This window comes from Oryctolagus cuniculus, chromosome 8 (assembly GCF_051225735.1).
Source record: "Oryctolagus cuniculus isolate XC-2025 breed Fujian yellow rabbit chromosome 8, ASM5122573v1, whole genome shotgun sequence".
In the NCBI taxonomy this organism is placed as follows: Eukaryota; Metazoa; Chordata; class Mammalia; order Lagomorpha; family Leporidae; genus Oryctolagus; species Oryctolagus cuniculus.
In genome coordinates this window covers 28,660,343-28,680,927 of record NC_142874.1, presented here as the reverse complement: position 1 = coordinate 28,680,927, position 20,585 = coordinate 28,660,343, and the positions used below count along the sequence as shown (strand labels likewise).

Genomic DNA, 20,585 nt, shown 5'->3' with positions numbered 1-20,585 from the left:
TAATCTCTACAGTTGTCCCCATGGCTACAGCTACCATCAAGCAAATCGTGAACAGCTGGAATGTATCTAAAATATGAAGTCCTTACACAATAAAGCTGCGTGGCTCTGCTTTACTGTGTAATATTTTAATGGACTATTGAGAGATGATATAAGCAGTATCACTGATGTACCTGATTTTCATCTACAGAATAGTAGTGCACATTCCCTCATCAATCAAGATTAGCAAACACACTGTAGTTCACAGGTCTACTTGAGTATGCTTGCTCTCTTTATGTATCATAGCAAGTGTTATTTTTCATTTTTTAAACTTTTATTTAATAACTAAATTTTGAAAGTACAACTTCTGGATTACAGCGGACCCTCCCCTCACAACCTCCCTCCCACCCACAACCACCCCATCTCCCACTCCCTCTCCCATCCCATTCTTCATCAAGATTCATTTTCCATTATCTTTATATACAGGAGATCAACTTGGTATATACTAAGTACAGGTAGGTATGGATGTAAAGGGAGACACTTTCCCCACATCCAAAGATTTTACACTTCCTATTCCTCAAAGGAAAATCATCAAATCAGCATTCTTTATGATCTGCCCACCTGCTAATGCCTAAAAGTCAATTCAACATTGATGGGGCCAGCGCTGTGGTGCAGTGGCTAAAGCCTCCACCTGCAGTGCTGGCATCCCATATGGGTGCTGGTTCACTTCTGATCTGGCTCCGCTTTGGCCTAGGAAAGCAGTAGAAGATGGCCCAAGTCCTTGGTCCCCTGCACCAGCATGGGAGACCCAGAAGAAGCTCCTGGCTTCAGATCGGTGAGGCTCTGGCCATTGCGGCCATCTGGGGAGTGAACCAGAGGATAGAAGATCTCTCTATACCTCTGTCAGTCTCTCTCTCTCTCTCTCTCTCTGCCTCTGCCTCTGCCTCTCTGTAACTCTGCCTTTCAAATAAATAATAAATCTTTTAAAAAACATACATTGATAATATCAGTAATTAGGACTGGCATTGTGACACATGGATAAAGCTGCCACCTGTGATGCTGGCATCCCATATGGGCACCAGCTTGAGTCCCAGCTGTTCCACTTCCAACCCTGCTCCCTGCTGATGGGCCTATGGAAACCTATGGCACAAGGCATAAAGATGCTCAAAATGGTGGGAGTCAGTAGACACTAAATCATTGTTCTTTTTTTTTTTTAAATTTATTTGACAGGTGGTGTTATAGACAGAGAGAGACAGAGAGAAAGGTCTTCCTTCCATTGGTTCACTCCCCAAATGGCCACTACGGCCGGTGCTATGCTGATCCGAAGCCAGGAGCCAGGTGCTTCCTCCTGGTCTCCCATGCGGGTGCAGGAGCCCAAGCACTTGGGCCACCCTCCACTGCATACACTCCATACACTCTTAGTGACCAGAGAAAAACCATATCCTGGAATCCAGAGCCCAGCACCTTGCATAGAAACTGTCACCTGACAACTCCACAATCAAGCAGCTGTGCTAACTGAAATCACAGTACCCATACAGTTTACTCATAACTCTTTGGCAGCCCCATCACACCCCTCAGGGCAAATCCAAGCCCCTCATCTGTCCCTCTCCAAGACACCCCCACGCCCACCCATGACAGGCTGGCCTCCCGGCAGCCCCAACCTGCCGCCACCGCTGACCGGAGGCCCTCACCTTGTCGGCAGTCTCAGCAGCCTTGGTCAACGTTGCAGGGGCATCCCCATGGAGAACACAGTCCAGGCTCCATTAAAAATTGTGGCAGTGTCCTCCCAGTGCCGGGGGCGTGACCACTCTAGGCAAGGTGTTCTCTCTGTTCAGCACAGACATGGGGTGCAGATGCCCATCAAGTTGAACCCTGGGGATGACAGGGCAGACCCTGGGATGCAGCCAAGATGTGTGGCCAGCCGGGGTGGGGGGGAGACATGTAGGTACAGGACAGGAGGGAGCGGCCACCATCATGAGGGAAGGGTCAACCAGGGGTGGCAGAGGCGCCCTCTGTTGCTGCTGCAGGTCAAGAAGACAATATTGATCCTGTGGCTCCAGAGAGGGCTGATGGCAGTGGCAGCAGTGGAGGGGTTACCTGAGGACCAAAGCTGGTCACTGCCGGGAAGAGCACTAAAACCTATCGTCCAGGCTATCGTCCAGGTGCCAGCGCTGCAAGGTTTCAGCCGTGCTCCACAGACCCTTGGGCTCGGGAGAAGGGGGGTGGTGGATTCTGGACTGCAGCCTCAACTGGCATGCACAGCTCTCCCTGCCTCACTGCGCCTCCGCCCTGCTTGCCCAGGTGGCCAGGTCATTGCAATCCTGTTTGGCCAAGATCCAGGTCGCAGAGTGGACCCAAAAGAGTGTGCTGCCCAGGCCAGAGCGTTGGCCCAACCTGGGGCATGGCACTGCAACTCTGCCCTCTGGTGGCGGGTGCCAGGCATGCAGTGCCCTAATGGGACCTGGGCTCTGTCCCTGCAAGGCTCCTGGCTCCCAACCTCCCCCTGTAAGGCACGGGACTGCCCTGGCTCCGGATGCAAGAGGCAATCCCTATGGTGCCAGTGCAGGGGCCTGGCTTGGCAGCCTCTTGCCCACAGGCAGCACCACTACTGCCCGAGGTCTGGCTACTCCCACGTCTTCACAGGTCCTGCGTCATCCCTCCTGCATCACCAACCCATGCCTTTTTTTCTGTGTTGCACCCTTCAAGATTCAACAAAGGATTACCAATTTCAGTCTCTGCTAATTTCTTCTTACCATCACTCGGGCTGCAGACAAGTAAAACACAAAACAAAAATTAGAAAAGAGGGTCACTATCTACTACAGATCTTCAGAATACTGGCTCATTTGCCTAGCATGGAAGGAGCTGAAGAAAAATATCCAAGACATTGTCCACTGCTCTGTAAAGACGTTGTTTTTTCACTAACATATCATCCATTCCCCAAATTCTAACACGGTGCTTGTGTGGAGCAGGAAGTGAATGAATGTGCTTGTGTAAATACAAGGGTACTTCAAAAAGCTCATGGAAATGAATTCCTTGGGGCAAATAATTTTGAAATCCATGCACAGTTTTTTTTTTTTTTTAAAGCTATATGTTCATGAGTAAACCTTGTATACATGGATTCAGAATTTCGGTGCTGGTAGCATGGGTGTGTTTTCTTTCCGGAATAGCATAATTCATCCCAAGGGCCTTTATTTTGTTGATGGAAATGTTTAATCTTATCACATCACTAAGCATAGACTGCTGATTATACTATCTTTCTCACAGCTACCATAAAGATGATAAACTGAAAAACTCATTGCCTTCTAGTCACTGTAAGTCAGTACAAGAGTTGTGCCCTTTTACAGTTGTTCAGGCCCTAGGATCTTTCTCCAAAATGAAGATGTAAGTTACTTTCCTCAAGTCTCTACTGTGTGAGTGCTGAGAGAAAACTATTAACTGTTTCCCTATAGCAAGAATCGTGCCCATGAGTTGCATTTGACAAATTCCTTGAATCTCAGATTTTCTTTACCTCCTTTTCTGTCCCTTCTTTTGCAACTGGAAGGATTGACTTTAGGGTATTTCTTTCCTGATTCAAAACCTACATGCATTGTGAAGGCATATATTTTTGTCCCTTTTATCCTGCAATTGTTGTCGTCTCAGATTTTTCACACAACCATGCAGTCATCTCTAATGAGAAGAGATCCCATTAGTATCCTTCACTTTAGCATCATGAATGGAAATGCTTCATGTATTTCAGAATTTCAAAATAATGCTGCAATTAATCTAAAACATCATGCATCAAATGGATGTCTTACTGCTACCCTCTGAAATCACATATGTGCTCTCTTATCTCTCCAACTTTCAAATGTAAAGATATTACCAACACATATGAAATCCTTTTATTCCAAGAACTATGCACATCTTCATTCCCCCATAGATAGCTGTCCCTCAGCATCTGTGGGGAATTGATTCCATGATCCCAAAAGATAACAAAATCCACAGATGCTCCTACCCCAATATCAAGTAGAACTGTATTTGCATATAATTTATGCCACCCTCACATATCCTTTTAAGTGACCTCTACATCTCCTACACTACCTCCTACAAATTAACTGTTCTGTAAGGAATGGAACTTATACTTCAGAGAATAATGATAATGAGAAACTTTGCATCTTATATTCTCTTTCTGGATTTGGCTGAAACCACAGGATATGAAGAGCTGCCTGTACATTTTAGTGGGCATTAAGCAGAATAGAACTACCACAAAACATGATCATTTACCACAGAATTTAAAATTTTCCAGAGAATACTGAAAGCTCCAGTGTAATTCCTGGTAGTGGAAAAAATATAGGAGCCAAGGTCTAGTGAGTCCAAGTGTCTATCTGTAATAGGGAATAATCAGATGGAGCTGCAATATAGGAAAACTTTATGAAATTTGTGTGAGAAAAGATTTCCAATCTCCCCCCTGGTGTATGGCTATGTAGCAATCAAAGGAAGCTGAGAAATACACAGTTGTCTTCTGGCCCCCGAGTGACCCAGTGAGACCAGAAGAATGACCCAACTGAGCTGGGCCTCCCTCAAAGCCTTAATCATGTACAAATGACTATCGAAGCCAAGAAGTCACAGCGTAATTCTTTAGGTGAACAAAGATAGAAGTGCACAGATCACTGGGTATGTCTTCTATAAACTAAGCAAAGTAATGTGCTCTGCGTGTGAGAACAAGATTTTACATCATTCACTGGATTTACAGATTCACTAATATGGGCCATCAGTAAAATATGTTTAAAACAATAGAGATTTCCAATGAGAGACCTGAGCCTGGATCAAGGTGCAGCTAGTTTAGAGTAGGCCTCCATCTCGTAACTCGGGCCTGAACCCTAAGCCAAAAGCTCCTGAAAAGAGAATAAACTTCCCCTGCGATAAACTCCCCTAGCAACAGCCAATCAGCAGATAGCAGGGAAATGCCTAAAGTTCCAGGTGTCTTTTCAGGCAGTTAAGGTGCTTGATGACATCCTGAAACCCTGTGGTTTGCCACCTACACCCAAGCGGCTCAGACCCTATACTTTAGCCAATCATTTTAAAAAGCATCAACCCCAAAGCCATCTTACCACCTTTACTAGGTCCATTCCCACCCTTGGATGCACTAATCAATCAGAGAATTTATGGTGACTTAAGAATATTTCAGATGATTTTGCTTACAAAATTGTTGATGGAGCTCAGATGTTCTGAAAATTCCCATTGAGTTCTGGAATGTGATTTGCATATTGAAGGTTTATGGGCATCATTCGAAGGACTGTAGTACTGAATTTTTCCTAAATGACTTCGCATTGATGAAAATAAGATAGGAATTAAAATCGAGAAGACATATATGGAAAGATGCTATGATTCACGTTTTGCTCTGGACACAGTATAATGCCAAATTTTCCTACATAACAAATTAGTGGAGTGTGATCATGGCACTCTACAGTCAGGTAACTGAGCTTACTCTCTTTTAAAAGTGGGTGGGAACTGAGAATCACTTATGTTCTTTATGTCTTCAAGTTATAATATTTCATTATTAATGTATGATTTTCTGAAGATTCTTATAAAAGTAATATATGGTATAATGAACATCATCTTCAGGATATCCAGAATATTTTTTTTTATTTTTTTTTATTTTTGACAGGCAGAGTGGACAGTGAGAGAGAGAGACAGAGAGAGAAAGGTCTTCCTTTGCCGTTGGTTCACCCTCCAATGGCCGCCGCTGCAGCCGGCGCACCGCACTGATCCGATGGCAGGAGCCAGGAGCCAGGTGCTTTTCCTGGTCTCCCATGGGGTGCAGGGCCCAAGCACCTGGGCCATCCTCCACTGCACTCCCTGGCCATAGCAGAGAGCTGGCCTGGAAGAGGGGCAACCGGGACAGAATCCGGTGCCCTGACCGGGACTAGAACCCGGTGTGCCGGCGCCGCAAGGTGGAGGATTAGCCTATTGAGCCACGGCGCCGGCTCAGGATATCCAGAATATTGAAAATAGTTATTTGCCCAGGAGACATCAACCATTTCATAAATGGTATAAAAACATAAATGTCAAAATAGGAAAAAAATGAATAATTACAAAACAAAAAATAAAAAGATATAAAAAGAACAAAAGCCCCTCAAAATGAAAAATGAGAACATAAAACTCAAAAAACATAGGGACTGGCACTGTGATCCAGTGGGTTAACACCCTGGCCTGAAGTGCCAGCATCCCAAATGGGCACCAGTTCAAGACCTGGCTGCTCCACTTTTGATCCAGCTCTCCACCATGGCCTGGGAAAGCAGTAGAAGATGGCCCAAGTGCTTGGGCCCTGCACCTGCGTGGGAGACACAGGAAAAGCTCCTGGCTTCAGATCAGCACAGCTCCGGCCATTGCAGCCAATTGGGGAGCGAACCACCAGATGGAAGACCTCTCTCTGCCTCTCCTCTCTCTGTGTAACTCTGACTTTCAAGTAAATAAATAAATCTTTAAAAAACTCAAAAAAATAGATAGAATTAAAATGTGATTTGGTATGAACACGATTTTAAATCCATTCAAAGGATTTTATGGTATGTATCTTTATCAAATTTTGATGAGATTTCAGAATATGCGCTTTCATGAACTTTCTGTGACTTCATGATGGAAAAAAAAATGTATGAAAATGCTACCATGAAAAAAACTATGTGTGGGTTTAAATTTTTTGTGTCAATATCAGCTCATATTTTCATTCTGTTTTTATATATTTCACTGTATTCTTAAATACTGATTTTATAGTAACTGTTGCATGTCCCCTTGAACAATGGAATTGGAAATTCAAGACTGAAATGGGTTGAGCTGAAATTTTGGAATCAGATCATTCCATATTCCTTTTTGAATAATTTTGTGAAGTGTGAAGTGTACAACATGATTTCCCCCAGTCAGAAAACATGACATGACTCCTTTGAAGTCAGTTGCAAGCCAATTTGTTTATTTCTGGACAGAAAGAAAAATCTGTCAATTTTTTTTCTAAAAACACTCTTAGCTTCATGGTGGAGTGTAGGGAAATTAGTGATGTCCAGCTGTGAATATGCTACCACTAAATGAAATAAAATGATTCATTTTGGAGAGTTGGGTGGCCCCCTACTAGATGTGAGTTTTGCAGCTTGCTTTATAGGGTCGATTACTGTTGTTCCAAAGCACCAGATATAATGAGATGGTTCCATTTCTGTTGAAAAAAAAAAGTGAAATAATATTCTCAGATTCTGGAAATATCCCAATTCCTGATTAAAGAACTGCCCTCAAGATTTCCCCTAAGAAATGAGGTAAACATCATTAAACCAAAAGACACACATGGGAAGGAACTGATAATACATGTCTCCAGGTTATGAACCAAACTTCACCCTGTAAAAAAATTGCCTTTTGCCAATAATAACCTAGGTTTGCAGAGTGCTTGCTGGCACTACTGAGGAGAAGTTAAGAGGAAGCCCTGAGAAACCATGCCAATGGAGCTCTTGAGTAACAGCGGACAGAGGACACAGCTGTGCCCTGGAATCCTCTTCCAATGCAGGATTCCGGTCAATCGCCCTACTTGACATGGGGTCAGATTCCAGGAGTGGCATTATTTATTTCACTGAAGATAAAACCTAAGTTTTCTTAGGACATATTCATAAAGTAAACTCAGTATGAGAGAGAGAGTGGCAAAAAAAGTACTTTAAAGCCAAGTGTCACACACTCATAAAGGAGTGTTTTCATGAGGTTTCTGAGACTTCATGCAGACAATTTAAGGAAAATATGTGTTATGAAAAAACCATAGATATTATACTTTCTGAACCCAACAAATCCCCACTCTTCATTTTTAGAAGATTTACCTTTATCTTTGAATACTCTTTGTGTACAAAGCATTGGAATTAACCCCTGATGAAGCAAAAGAATAAGGGCAGGTAAACTGAAAGGACCTGGTAGCTTGGAAAGTGTCCATTCAGTGTGCAACTGCGAACACACATGGAACCACTTGATCCACAATGGTTGTCTTGGTGTAGGTGCCTCTTGGGCAATTTTCTACTCAGGAATTCCATCCATTCTTGGACAGAAATTGAATGTGTCAAGCAAAAACAGAAAACTTGTGCAAGCAGTCCTTCCTGTGAGGTTAAATGAAGTGCATGGGGAAAAAAATCCTAAGCAGTCATGGTAACTGTGCTCTTCTGTAACTCAGAAGTCAGAGGACAGTGCACTGGGTGGGCCCATACCAAGCGCAGGCTTGGCATCATCTCCGGCTGGAGAATTCACTTGGTCATTATAGTGGACACTGGTCTGGTCTGCAGTAGCAGGGTAATTTGTTCTGCTGAAGAAACACCAGGGAGCAGGAAAAATAATGTTAGGTGAGAGCATGATACACTCATGGTGTGGATTTCAGGAGGTTTGAGACAGCTTAGAGATAAGCTTATGAGAAGATACAACTGATGAGCAAATTGATACCTAGAGTAATTGCTTTGTTGGACCAAAACAACTTCCTATTGTACCTTGATTCTTATATTTTAGTTTTTGTCTTTGAATACCAAATTGTCTTGCAGCATTAGAACTACTTTTAATGAAGGCAAAGAAAAAAATGAAACAAACTTGTAGCTTGGAAAATGTGAATTCAGTGTTGTACTGCCAACAAGTGTGAAGAAAACATGAAGACTATGTGGTCTTAGTTTATGGGCCTCATGGGCAATTCTCTACCAAGGAACTTCACCCACCAGGGGAAGAAACTGAAGATATTTCAAGCAAAGTTTAAAAACAAACATTTTGAAACAGTAGTCCTTAGTCTTATGTTAAGTAAAATACAGAGAAAAGAAAAGAAAATCTTAAGGAAAAGAGATCCTAACTCAGCTTTCCAGCCACTTGGAATGCAGAGGACAGAAGACATAGGTGGGCCCATCTAGGCTCAGGCGTGGCATCCTGTGCCATTTCGAGATTTTGGCCATTCACCCTACCTGGTATTGTGTCAACAGCAGCGGTAGCATCAAAGCACCTGTAGAATGACAAACAAAAGTTGTCAAGATATTTCAGACAACAGACCCATCTCAACATCTGATGGCAGCAAAAAAATTTGAAATCCAAGCAAATTGGCTCCTATTGTGGACTTGAATGAGTTTTCTGATACATCATTAAAATCAGTTTCTTAAAGTATGGATAATGAAAAAAAGCTCATAGTTTAATAATTTTAGAACAAAATTCTTGTTTAAATTCATTTTTAGTTTTTTTCCCCTTTTATCCTTGACTATTATTTGTATCTTAACAATCGCAACTACTCTTTCAGAAGACAAAAAGATTATGATAAAAATCAAAGGTCTGGTAACTTGGAAAGTGCCCATTTGGTGTTTCTCTAGGAGTCAAGGATAGAATAGGAGGAATACAAAATGGAGTAGATGAGGTTAAGTGCCCCACGGGAAATTCCCTGGCAAGGAACTCCATGCTTCCTGCACAGGATATGAAGAGTCCAAGCCAAGTTAGAAAACTTCTACAAACATTTCTGCACAATAGTTCTTAGTGTAAAGTTTAAAGATTTGTACCGAAAGATAAAATCCTGGTGCTTTGGCACAGTAGGTTAACCCTCCACCTGCGGCACCAGCATCTCATATAGGTACCGGTCCTAGTCCCAGTTGCTTCTCTTCTGGTCCAGCCCTCCACCATGGCCTGGGAAAGCAGTAGAAGTTGGCCCAAGTGCTCTAGCCCCTGCACCCATGTGGAAGGCCTGGAAGAAGCTCTTGTCTGCTGGCTTTGGACCGGTGCAGCTCTGGCTAGTGTGGTCATTTGGGGAGTGAACCAACAGATGGAAGACCTTTCTCTGTCTCTCACTGTCTGTAATTCTACCTCTCAAATAAATTTAAAAAATCTTTAAAATAAATAGAGAAAACCCCAAGGAATCAGGCCAGCTGTCCTCATAAGTAAGAAAAAGAGGAGAGAAAACATCAGTAGGCCCACTGCAAGGTTAGGCCTGATATCCTCTCCCAGTGGAAGATTTTTGTCAGTCACCATATTTGACACTGGGTGGGCTTCCCCTGGAGTGTCATTCATTCCATTGCAGAAAAAAATAAAGCTCTCCTAAAACATTTTCATAAGAGACTCATCTCAGTATCAGATAGTAATAACAAATTACTTTAAATACCAGCATCCTACACTTACAGTGGGGATTTTCATGAGGTTTCTGAGACTTCATGTAGAAAGCTAAGGAAAATATATGTTCTGGATTCATTTTTAGGTGTCTAATTTTACCTTTGAACACTATTTGTGTAGAAAGCACTGAAATCACCCTGCATTATGGCAAAGGCATAAGGAGATACTGATACTATCTGGTAACACGAAAAGTGTCCATGCAGCGTGCAACTGTGAGGCAACGATAGAATAACAATGCAAAACACTTTTCTTATTTTAGGTGCCTCTTGGGCAGTTCTCTACCCAGGAATTCCATCCATTCTTCATGCACAGAAACTGAGGATGTCAAACAACATTAGAAAACATGCACAAGCATTCTAGAAAACGTAGTTCATACTGTGAGGTGAAATGAAGTTTATCGGGAAAAAATATCCTAAGGGATCATGTCAACTGTGCTCTCCAGTAACTCAGAAGACAGAGTACAGTAGACACGGGTGGTCCCATAGAAGGTCAGACTTCTCACCTTCTACCACTGGAGGATTTTGGTCAGTGAATATACGTGACACTGTTCTGGTTTGGAGTGGTGGGGGAAATTTCTTATGTTGAAGAAAAACCAGGAGTTATCTTAGTATATTTGAAGACAACATATTCATTTCAACATGGAGCAACAGTAAAAGAAAAAATATACTGAAACATAATACACCCATGATGTGGACTTCATGAGGCTTCTAAGAGGTAAGTTTATGTAAATACAATGAATGAAAACTTGATGCACAGGTTTAACAATCTGGGGGAGCAAAACAAGTCCTCATGCTAACTTCCTTCTTACATTGTTTAATTTTTGCCTTTGAATGCATTGTGTACTGACCGTTACACTACCCCTTGGTAAAGCCAAAGGAAAAGGATGGAAAAAAATGAAAGCAACTGGCAAGTTGGAACATTCCCACTCAGTGTACTCCAGCAAGCAAATGATAGAAAAACATGAAGCAAAACACTAGTCTTAGTTTAGATACCTCAATGACAATTCTCTACTAAAGTACTCCTTCCTGTGAGGAAACTAAGGTTTTCAAGCAAAGTGAGAAAACTCAAACAGATATTTTTGAAAAGTAGCCCCTAGTGTTAGGTTAAAGGAAGTGCATAGAAATGAAGAAAAATACTCTCAGTAACTCAGAATGCAGAGGACAGAAGGCTTCAGCTGCCATTGAAAATTTTTTTTACTCTGTCATCATACCTTACACTGATTCGTACTCCAGGGTAGCATTAAATCACCTGTGGAAGATAAATCAAAAGTTTTCTTAGGATATTTTCAGAACACAATCATTTTATCAACTGACAACAGGAAAACATTATTTGAACCCATAGAAATACATGCTCATAATGTGGATTTTCATGAGTTTTCTGACACAAGATAAACATAGGTTTATTTTTGTTTATTTATTTATATATTTTTGACAGGCAGAGTGGACAGTGAGAGAGAGGCAGAGAAAGGTCTTCCCTTGCCGTTGGTTCACCCTCCAACGGCTGCTGCGGCCGGCGCACCTCAGTGATCCTATGGCAGGAGCCAGGTACTTCTCCTGGTCTCCCAAGGAGTGCAGGGCCCAAGCACTTGGGCCATCCTCCACTGCACTCCCTTCCCTAGCCACAGCAGAGAGCTGGCCTGGAAGAGGGGCAACCGGGACAGAATCCGGCACCCTGACCAGGACTAGAACCCAGTGTGCCGGCACTGCAAGGGGGAGGATTAGCCTAGGGAGCCGCGGCGCCGGCCAGACATAGGTTTATAAAGATAGGTACAATGAGAAAGCGGCTCATAGATTTAATAATTCAGCGACAAAAATGCCAATTTCAAATATATCCTTAGATTCCTTATTTTTATCCTTAAATATCGTTTGTGACTTACCAATTGCAAACACCCCTCAATAAAGAAAAAGCCAGGTATAGACAAAAGGAAAGGATACGGTAACTTGGAAAGTGCCCATTCCGTGTTCTGCTGGGAGCCACACAGAGAACAACATGAAACAAAAGCTTTGCCTTAGATTAGAGCCCTCAAGGACAATCTCTGCTGAGCAATTCCATCCTTCCTGGAGAACAACCGAAGAGACCGAGTCAAGTTAGTGGTCACATGAACATTTTGAAAATGGATTCTTTGTGTAAACTTAAAGAAACTGTATGGAAGTAAGAAGAAATCCTAAGGAAATACACCAAAGTGCTTTTCAGTAACTAAGAAGATAAAGTGCAAAAGGAAAGTGTGGTCCCACTCTAGATTCGGGCTGAATATTCACACAGTGAAGATCATGGTCAGTCACACACCTTGACACTGATTGGATTTCCATTGTGGTGTTACTTATTCTGTTGATGGAAAGAACTAAGGCTGTCTAATGATGTTTTCAGAAAACAGACCCATATCAATATGCACATGGTGTAACATAAATTATTTTACATCCCACCATGTTTAATTCATAATGATGATTCTCATGAACTTTATGGTACCCCAAAACAGAAGTAAAGGAAAATGCATGAGAACAAAACAGATAGATAGGAGAGTTGTTAAACAATTCCTATTTTAAATTTCTTCAAGATGTTTTATTTGTATTTGAACAGCAGCTGAGAACAAAGCATCAGATGACCTTAGGCTATAGCAAAGGGGTAAAGATAGACAATCGCAAAGTTTCTGGTAACTTGCAAAGTGCCCATAGAATGTGCAGCTGTTGGCCAGTGAGAGATGATGCGCTTCCACATGACGGTCTTGTACAGGTGTCACATGGGCAAATCTCTATCGAGGAAATACGTCCTTCCGTGGCAGAAACTAAAGGTTTCAGGAACATTAAGAAAACATAGCCAAACGTTCTGGGAAAAGCAGCTCTCAGCATTATCTTGAAAGCATGGCAGACACACTGAAGAGGAGTTCTCAGAACTTATGCCACGTGAAATCTTCAGCATCTCATAGATCAGAGGACATAAAACATATGGACCCCTACTGAGCTGAGGCATGGTATCATTTGCCACTGGAAGGCTCTGCTCAGTCACCATGCCTGATTCTGGGTTTGACTCCAGTGAGACTATCATACTTCCTGTGGAAGAAAAAACAAAAGTTGCCTAAGCAGATTTTCAGATGCAGATCCAACTCCATGTCAGAAAGCAGGAACAGAAGTGATCTCCAACCCAAACAACACATTCTCATAATGTGGATGTGCACAAGTTTTCTGAGACATAATAAGGGTAAGTCTACAAAAATCCAAATTAGGAGAAAATGGGGAGATGTTGTCATGTTTTGAGAGAAAAACAACTGGCAAGGTGAAAATCATTCTTAGAGGTTTATGTCCTTGCCAATCATTTGAGTTTAAAGAATTTCCCTTCCACTTGGAGAAAATGAGACAACAGTCATAGATGAAAAGAAAGGATCCAGTAATTCAGGAAGTGCTCTCTCCATGTCCCAGTGGGAGCCACGAAAGAACAATATGATGCACAACCCACTGTCCTAGTACAGGAGCCACATGGATAACTCCATCAGGGATCGGGTCCCTCCTGGACAGCAACTGAAGACTTAAATTCAACATGACAAAGTCATGCAAATATTTAGGCAAGTTTATCCTTCATGGAGGGCTCCAGAAATGTAGATAGGATGCGACAAGCTACTAAGCAACCATGCCGACTCTTCAGTAAAGCAATAGACAGAATACAAATGACACGGCTGACACATGCCAAGCTCAGGCATGCCCTTCTCTTCGCATGGAGGATTTGGACCAGGTATATGTGTGGCAATGGTTAGGATTTCCAAGTTGGTTAGATTGACTCCGCTGCAGATATACCTAAAAGTGTCTTCGGATAGGTTGAGAAAACACACTCAACCTGCTATTACAAGCAAATCAATGATTTGACATCCCAGCAAATGGCACTCAAAATCAACACTTTCTGGAGGTTTCTGAGACATCATAAACTAAGAATCAACTACATATCAGAAGTACCAAATGCAAAGCTAGAATACTACAAGGAAAAAAGTGTGTGGCACGTGGTGGTATAGAACTTGTGTACCAAGCATTGCAGTGACCATAAACAGCTGCAAAAGCATAAGGAGAGAGAAACTGAACATCTTTGTGATCTTGGGAAGCGCATACTGAGTGTAGAGCCACAGGAAGCAAACTGGCTGTCTCAGTAAATGTGCCCCAGGGGCAGTGTTGTACCTAGGAACTCTATCCTTCCAGGCCAGAACATCAAAGGTTTCCAGCAACCTAAGAAACACAAAGGAAAAATTGAAAAAGCAACCCCTAGTGTTCAGAGAAAGGATCAGCAGAGAATATCAAAGGAACTTGTAAGGCATTCTGGTATTTGAGCACATCAAGTGCTCAAGAGAACAGAGGTTAGAACAGAAGTGTACCCAAAGGGAGACTGGTGCTAGCATCATTGGACACATTTGGAGTTTGATCAGTTATCAGACCATCCTAAATGTCAGATTCCCATGTAATCATCAGGTCTTTCGGTAAGGGAAAGAAAATAAGTCCTCGGTGATTTTTCACATCAGAGAGGAATAAAATCAGTATTTCTGAAACACAGAGATGAACACACTCACAATGGATGTTCCTGACAATTCTGACTCATGTTCCTGTACATGCAAACATGCATTATGGGAAATGGCTCATGGATTTCAAACAGCTAGAGTAAAATCATTTCCTGCGCTCCACTCATTCTTAAAGGTTTTCTTTCTGTCCAGGGACATATCTTGATACTCCTAATTGCAAAGACAATTCCAGACAGCCAAAGAATAGAGAAAGATGTAATGAGAGATCTGGTAACATACAAATGGCACAAATGGTGTCTACCTGGGAGACAAGTAAAGTGACAGGTAGTCCAAGAGTGTTTTTTAGTTTGGTACCATCTCAGACAATATCTGAAAAATTTTCTACTATATTTACAAATGTTCGAATGGGGAACACAGGAATGGAACAACATGCAAATATAGGTGCAGGTTGGCTCCACTGCACACTGGAGCATTAGGTTCAGCGAGAAGACTTGACACTTGATTAGAGTTCTGCTATTATTTCATCCATGGAAGGATCCAGGCATACTGAACTGAGTGACTGAGAAGACAGATTTCATTCAGCATTAGTATAGAGTAACAAAAAATAACTTCCTAACTAAAGAGTAAGGAAGAAAAACTAAAAGGCTCTGCGAACATTCAAAAATGCCGAGTCGTTATGCAGCAGTGTTCAGCCAATGATAGGACTCACGAGGACAAAAGGCAGTCATGGAGGACACGACTTGCACACGAGCACTTCTACACTGAAGAAACGCATCCATGTTAAGCAGAAGGATGAAGATTCCAAAACAGGTAGAAAACACAGACATATTTTCAGAAAAGGAGACACTTAGCAATAACATTCCACCACAAAAATGTCACGTCAAAAAGGAACAACAGCAGTAACTCTAAAGCACAAACCACACATGAGCCAAACAGATTGTTCCTAAGTTCAAATGGGGGCGCTACAAGTTTGGGGACAACGATCTGTAACAAGATTAGAGACCACAGAACCTACAAAAAACCAGAATGAAACAGAAAATCTTGGATTCACAGAAAGAGGTCACTGAGAAAAATGTCCTGAATCATGGCAAATTACAGGAAACAAAGTACATATTACAGTGCAAAGGCAAAATGGGCACAGAGAGTCAGAGAAAACTGTACCACTCAGAGACAAAAAAAAAAAAAAGGGAAACCTTTAAGGAAGGTGAGGAAAATCGAAGCAAAACAGACTGAAAAAGCAGCGTTAAAGGCAGTACAAACACTGGAGGAAAAAATGAAAGATCTATGTAAGCAAAAGACAGAGAAATCCTAGGTCACAGGACACCTTCTGGTAACAAGGAAGCACTTTGCAGAAGCTTCCCAGTCCCGGAGGCAATAGGAAAGCCCGTTCTCGCTCAAGGAGCCCCGGCAACCCAGCGGGCTCCCAGGGGCAGAGGACACAAGGCACACGGGCCCCTACCGTGGTCGTGGTCGTGGTCGGGGTCGTGGTCGTGGTCAGCCTCCTCGGTGCTGGGAGTCATGGTTGGGAGCGGCACGTCCGGAACAGGTTCCCGGGTGCCGGGCTCGGCGTCTGCGGAAGAAGAAGAGACATCACGCACTTGGCCTGAGTGAGGGTCTCTGCCGACAACACACCTGCCTCCGCCTAGGAAACCAGGCAGAGCAATGTTCTCCCGGCCCCACACCTCCCGACGCCTCATGTGGGTGGGTGCCTAGGTCAGAGTGGAGACAGCACGGGCGCCTGCCTGCCTAGGCCACAAAGAATCCCGGCCAAGGGAAACTGGTGGCACCGGGGCCAGGGCGAGGGCCCGCAGCAGGGCGCGCCGTCCCCCCTTGTGCGTTGGGCCGCGCAAGGCCTTGGTGCCACCCCACCCTCCGAGTGGGTTCCCCTCCTTGGCCAGGGCTGGCGGGCTAAGAGCGGCCCTTCCCTTCCACACGGCAAGGCGACGAGGAAGGGGAAGTGAAAGGATCCAGGAACCAGGCAAGGGCCACCTCCGGGTTCCAGGGGCAGCCAAGAAAGAACCTGACGGCACCCAGCCCCCTGTCTCAGGGGAGGGGCCTGGTGGGCACACCTCGAGCAATCCTCTGGGCCCTCCAGGACGGCAACGGAGCACCGTGTCCGGCACGGGCTCAGTCCAGCCAGGCCTCGCTGGACGGCTCCCCGCATGGGGGCGAGAGGGGAGAAAAGCGGACGGAGCAACCGCGCCCTCTCTCATCTGCGCCCACTCAGGGCACGCAGGACAGACGGGCCCGCGTGGCTGGCTCCACACACCAGCCCGGGTCTGGTCTGGGCCACGAGCGCACGACTGGGAACTGGCCCATCCAGGACACTGGGTCAGATTCTCCTGGTGGCCCGCCGCACTACAAGGCAGACAACTCCCCAGCTGCCTGGGGGCACGGCACGGGTCCAGAACACGCTCGTGCCAGCGTCAGAGGGCACATCGAGGACTTGTCCTCAGGCAGCGGCCACGCCTCCTGGACGCTGTCCCGGGAGCTCGGAGACCAGCCAACGCCAAGAGGAAGGCAAGGACGTCTCAGGAGAGGCAGAGGCACAGAGCACCACCCTCGCGGAGCCCAGCGTGCCCGCGCCTAAGTCCGCTGCGCACACTGGGCCACCAGGGGCAGTGGGGCACTCCACGCCGGGTCCCATGAGGCTTCTGCACTCGCAGCCTCCGTGGCGACGCCAGGCATGCGGGCTGGGAGTGCTGCACCAGACCCCCGGGGTGGGTCATGGCGGGAGCAGACGTGGGGGGCGGGGAAGCCTACGCCCCTCCCGCACGGGTTAGCAGACCACCACGCAGAGAAACGGACAACCTGCGGACAGGCCCAGGCAGCGTGCAGCCAACCAGAGCACCCGGGAGGACACACGGCCCCGTCTCGGAGCGCCTGACTCGCACCGCGGCCCCTCTCTCCCCAGGGAGCACATCCTTCCCGGGCAGAGCCCCGAGGACGTCCCCGCAGCTCCAGAGCACAGGCCAGCGTTTCGGGACAAGGAATCGCATGGCGACACCTTCCCGGTCCCGGAGGCAATAGGAAAGCCCGTTCTCGCTCAAGGAGCCCCGGCAACCCAGCGGGCTCCCAGGGGCAGAGGACACAAGGCACACGGGCCCCTACCGTGGTCGTGGTCGTGGTCGGGGTCGTGGTCGTGGTCGTGGTCAGCCTCCTCGGTGCTGGGAGTCATGGTTGGGAGCGGCACGTCCGGAACAGGTTCCCGGGTGCCGGGCTCGGCGTCTGCGGAAGAAGAAGAGACATCACGCACTTGGCCTGAGTGAGGGTCTCTGCCGACAACACACCTGCCTCCGCCTAGGAAACCAGGCAGAGCAATGTTCTCCCGGCCCCACACCTCCCGACGCCTCATGTGGGTGGGTGCCTAGGTCAGAGTGGAGACAGCACGGGCGCCTGCCTGCCTAGGCCACAAAGAATCCCGGCCAAGGGAAACTGGTGGCACCGGGGCCAGGGCGAGGGCCCGCAGCAGGGCGCGCCGTCCCCCCTTGTGCGTTGGGCCGCGCAAGGCCTTGGTGCCACCCCACCCTCCGAGTGGGTTCCCCTCCTTGGCCAGGGCTGGCGGGCTAAGAGCGGCCCTTCCCTTCCACACGGCAAGGCGACGAGGAAGGGGAAGTGAAAGGATCCAGGAACCAGGCAAGGGCCACCTCCGGGTTCCAGGGGCAGCCAAGAAAGAACCTGACGGCACCCAGCCCCCTGTCTCAGGGGAGGGGCCTGGTGGGCACACCTCGAGCAATCCTCTGGGCCCTCCAGGACGGCAACGGAGCACCGTGTCCGGCACGGGCTCAGTCCAGCCAGGCCTCGCTGGACGGCTCCCCGCATGGGGGCGAGAGGGGAGAAAAGCGGACGGAGCAACCGCGCCCTCTCTCATCTGCGCCCACTCAGGGCACGCAGGACAGACGGGCCCGCGTGGCTGGCTCCACACACCAGCCCGGGTCTGGTCTGGGCCACGAGCGCACGACTGGGAACTGGCCCATCCAGGACACTGGGTCAGATTCTCCTGGTGGCCCGCCGCACTACAAGGCAGACAACTCCCCAGCTGCCTGGGGGCACGGCACGGGTCCAGAACACGCTCGTGCCAGCGTCAGAGGGCACATCGAGGACTTGTCCTCAGGCAGCGGCCACGCCTCCTGGACGCTGTCCCGGGAGCTCGGAGACCAGCCAACGCCAAGAGGAAGGCAAGGACGTCTCAGGAGAGGCAGAGGCACAGAGCACCACCCTCGCGGAGCCCAGCGTGCCCGCGCCTAAGTCCGCTGCGCACACTGGGCCACCAGGGGCAGTGGGGCACTCCACGCCGGGTCCCATGAGGCTTCTGCACTCGCAGCCTCCGTGGCGACGCCAGGCATGCGGGCTGGGAGTGCTGCACCAGACCCCCGGGGTGGGTCATGGCGGGAGCAGACGTGGGGGGCGGGGAAGCCTACGCCCCTCCCGCACGGGTTAGCAGACCACCACGCAGAGAAACGGACAACCTGCGGACAGGCCCAGGCAGCGTGCAGCCAACCAGAGCACCCGGGAGGACACACGGCCCCGTCTCGGAGCGCCTGACTCGCACCGCGGCCCCTCTCTCCCCAGGGAGCACATCCTTCCCGGGCAGAGCCCCGAGGACGTCCCCGCAGCTCCAGAGCACAGGCCAGCGTTTCGGGACAAGGAATCGCATGGCGACACCTTCCCGGTCCCGGAGGCAATAGGAAAGCCCGTTCTCGCTCAAGGAGCCCCGGCAACCCAGCGGGCTCCCAGGGGCAGAGGACACAAGGCACACGGGCCCCTACCGTGGTCGTGGTCGTGGTCGTGGTCGGGGTCGGGGTCGTGGTCGTGGTCGTGGTCGTGGTCGTGGTCAGCCTCCTCGGTGCTGGGAGTCATGGTTGGGAGCGGCACGTCCGGAACAGGTTCCCGGGTGCCGGGCTCGGCGTCTGCGGAAGAAGAAGAGACATCACGCACTTGGCCTGAGTGAGGGTCTCTGCCGACAACACACCTGCCTCCGCCTAGGAAACCAGGCAGAGCAATGTTCTCCCGGCCCCACACCTCCCGACGCCTCATGTGGGTGGGTGCCTAGGTCAGAGTGGAGACAGCACGGGCGCCTGCCTGCCTAGGCCACAAAGAATCCCGGCCAAGGGAAACTGGTGGCACCGGGGCCAGGGCGAGGGCCCGCAGCAGGGCGCGCCGTCCCCCCTTGTGCGTTGGGCCGCGCAAGGCCTTGGTGCCACCCCACCCTCCGAGTGGGTTCCCCTCCTTGGCCAGGGCTGGCGGGCTAAGAGCGGCCCTTCCCTTCCACACGGCAAGGCGACGAGGAAGGGGAAGTGAAAGGATCCAGGAACCAGGCAAGGGCCACCTCCGGGTTCCAGGGGCAGCCAAGAAAGAACCTGACGGCACCCAGCCCCCTGTCTCAGGGGAGGGGCCTGGTGGGCACACCTCGAGCAATCCTCTGGGCCCTCCAGGACGGCAACGGAGCACCGTGTCCGGCACGGGCTCAGTCCAGCCAGGCCTCGCTGGACGGCTCCCCGCATGGGGGCGAGAGGGGAGAAAAGCGGACGGAGCAACCGCGCCCTCTCTCATCTGCGCCCACTCAGGGCACGCAGGACAGACGGGCCCGCGTGGCTGGCTCCACACACCAGCCCGGGTCTGGTCTGGGCCACGAGCGCACGACTGGGAACTGGCCCATCCAGGACACTGGGTCAGATTCTCCTGGTGGCCCGCCGCACTACAAGGCAGACAACTCCCCAGCTGCCTGGGGGCACGGCACGGGTCCAGAACACGCTCGTGCCAGCGTCAGAGGGCACATCGAGGACTTGTCCTCAGGCAGCGGCCACGCCTCCTGGACGCTGTCCCGGGAGCTCGGAGACCAGCCAACGCCAAGAGGAAGGCAAGGACGTCTCAGGAGAGGCAGAGGCACAGAGCACCACCCTCGCGGAGCCCAGCGTGCCCGCGCCTAAGTCCGCTGCGCACACTGGGCCACCAGGGGCAGTGGGGCACTCCACGCCGGGTCCCATGAGGCTTCTGCACTCGCAGC

At 48.1% G+C, this 20,585-nt stretch overlaps 1 protein-coding gene across 12 annotated transcripts in view; it reads right to left on the bottom strand.

The window, feature by feature from the left end:
• Positions 1-6,873: 6,873 nt before the first annotated feature.
• Positions 6,874-20,585, bottom strand: part of LOC138848171 (uncharacterized) — an 87,377-nt gene continuing 73,665 nt past the window's right edge. For 6 of the 12 annotated variants that reach the window (XM_089302213.1, XM_089302212.1, XM_089302214.1 and 3 more), the window contains 6 exons: positions 19,348-19,488; positions 17,690-17,806; positions 16,038-16,148; positions 11,297-11,334; positions 8,904-8,941; positions 6,876-7,153 (listed from right to left, as the gene is read on the bottom strand). In XM_089302213.1, coding sequence (XP_089158339.1) covers positions 8,933-8,941; positions 11,297-11,334; positions 16,038-16,148; positions 17,690-17,806; positions 19,348-19,488 — 416 coding nt within the window. In that variant the 3' untranslated portion in view covers positions 6,876-7,153; positions 8,904-8,932. Of the gene's footprint in view, positions 7,154-8,903; positions 8,942-11,296; positions 11,335-16,037; positions 16,149-17,689; positions 17,807-19,347; positions 19,489-20,585 lie in introns of all 12 variants that reach the window. The other 6 variants (XM_089302206.1, XM_089302208.1, XM_089302207.1 and 3 more) reach the window with 2 other exon arrangements.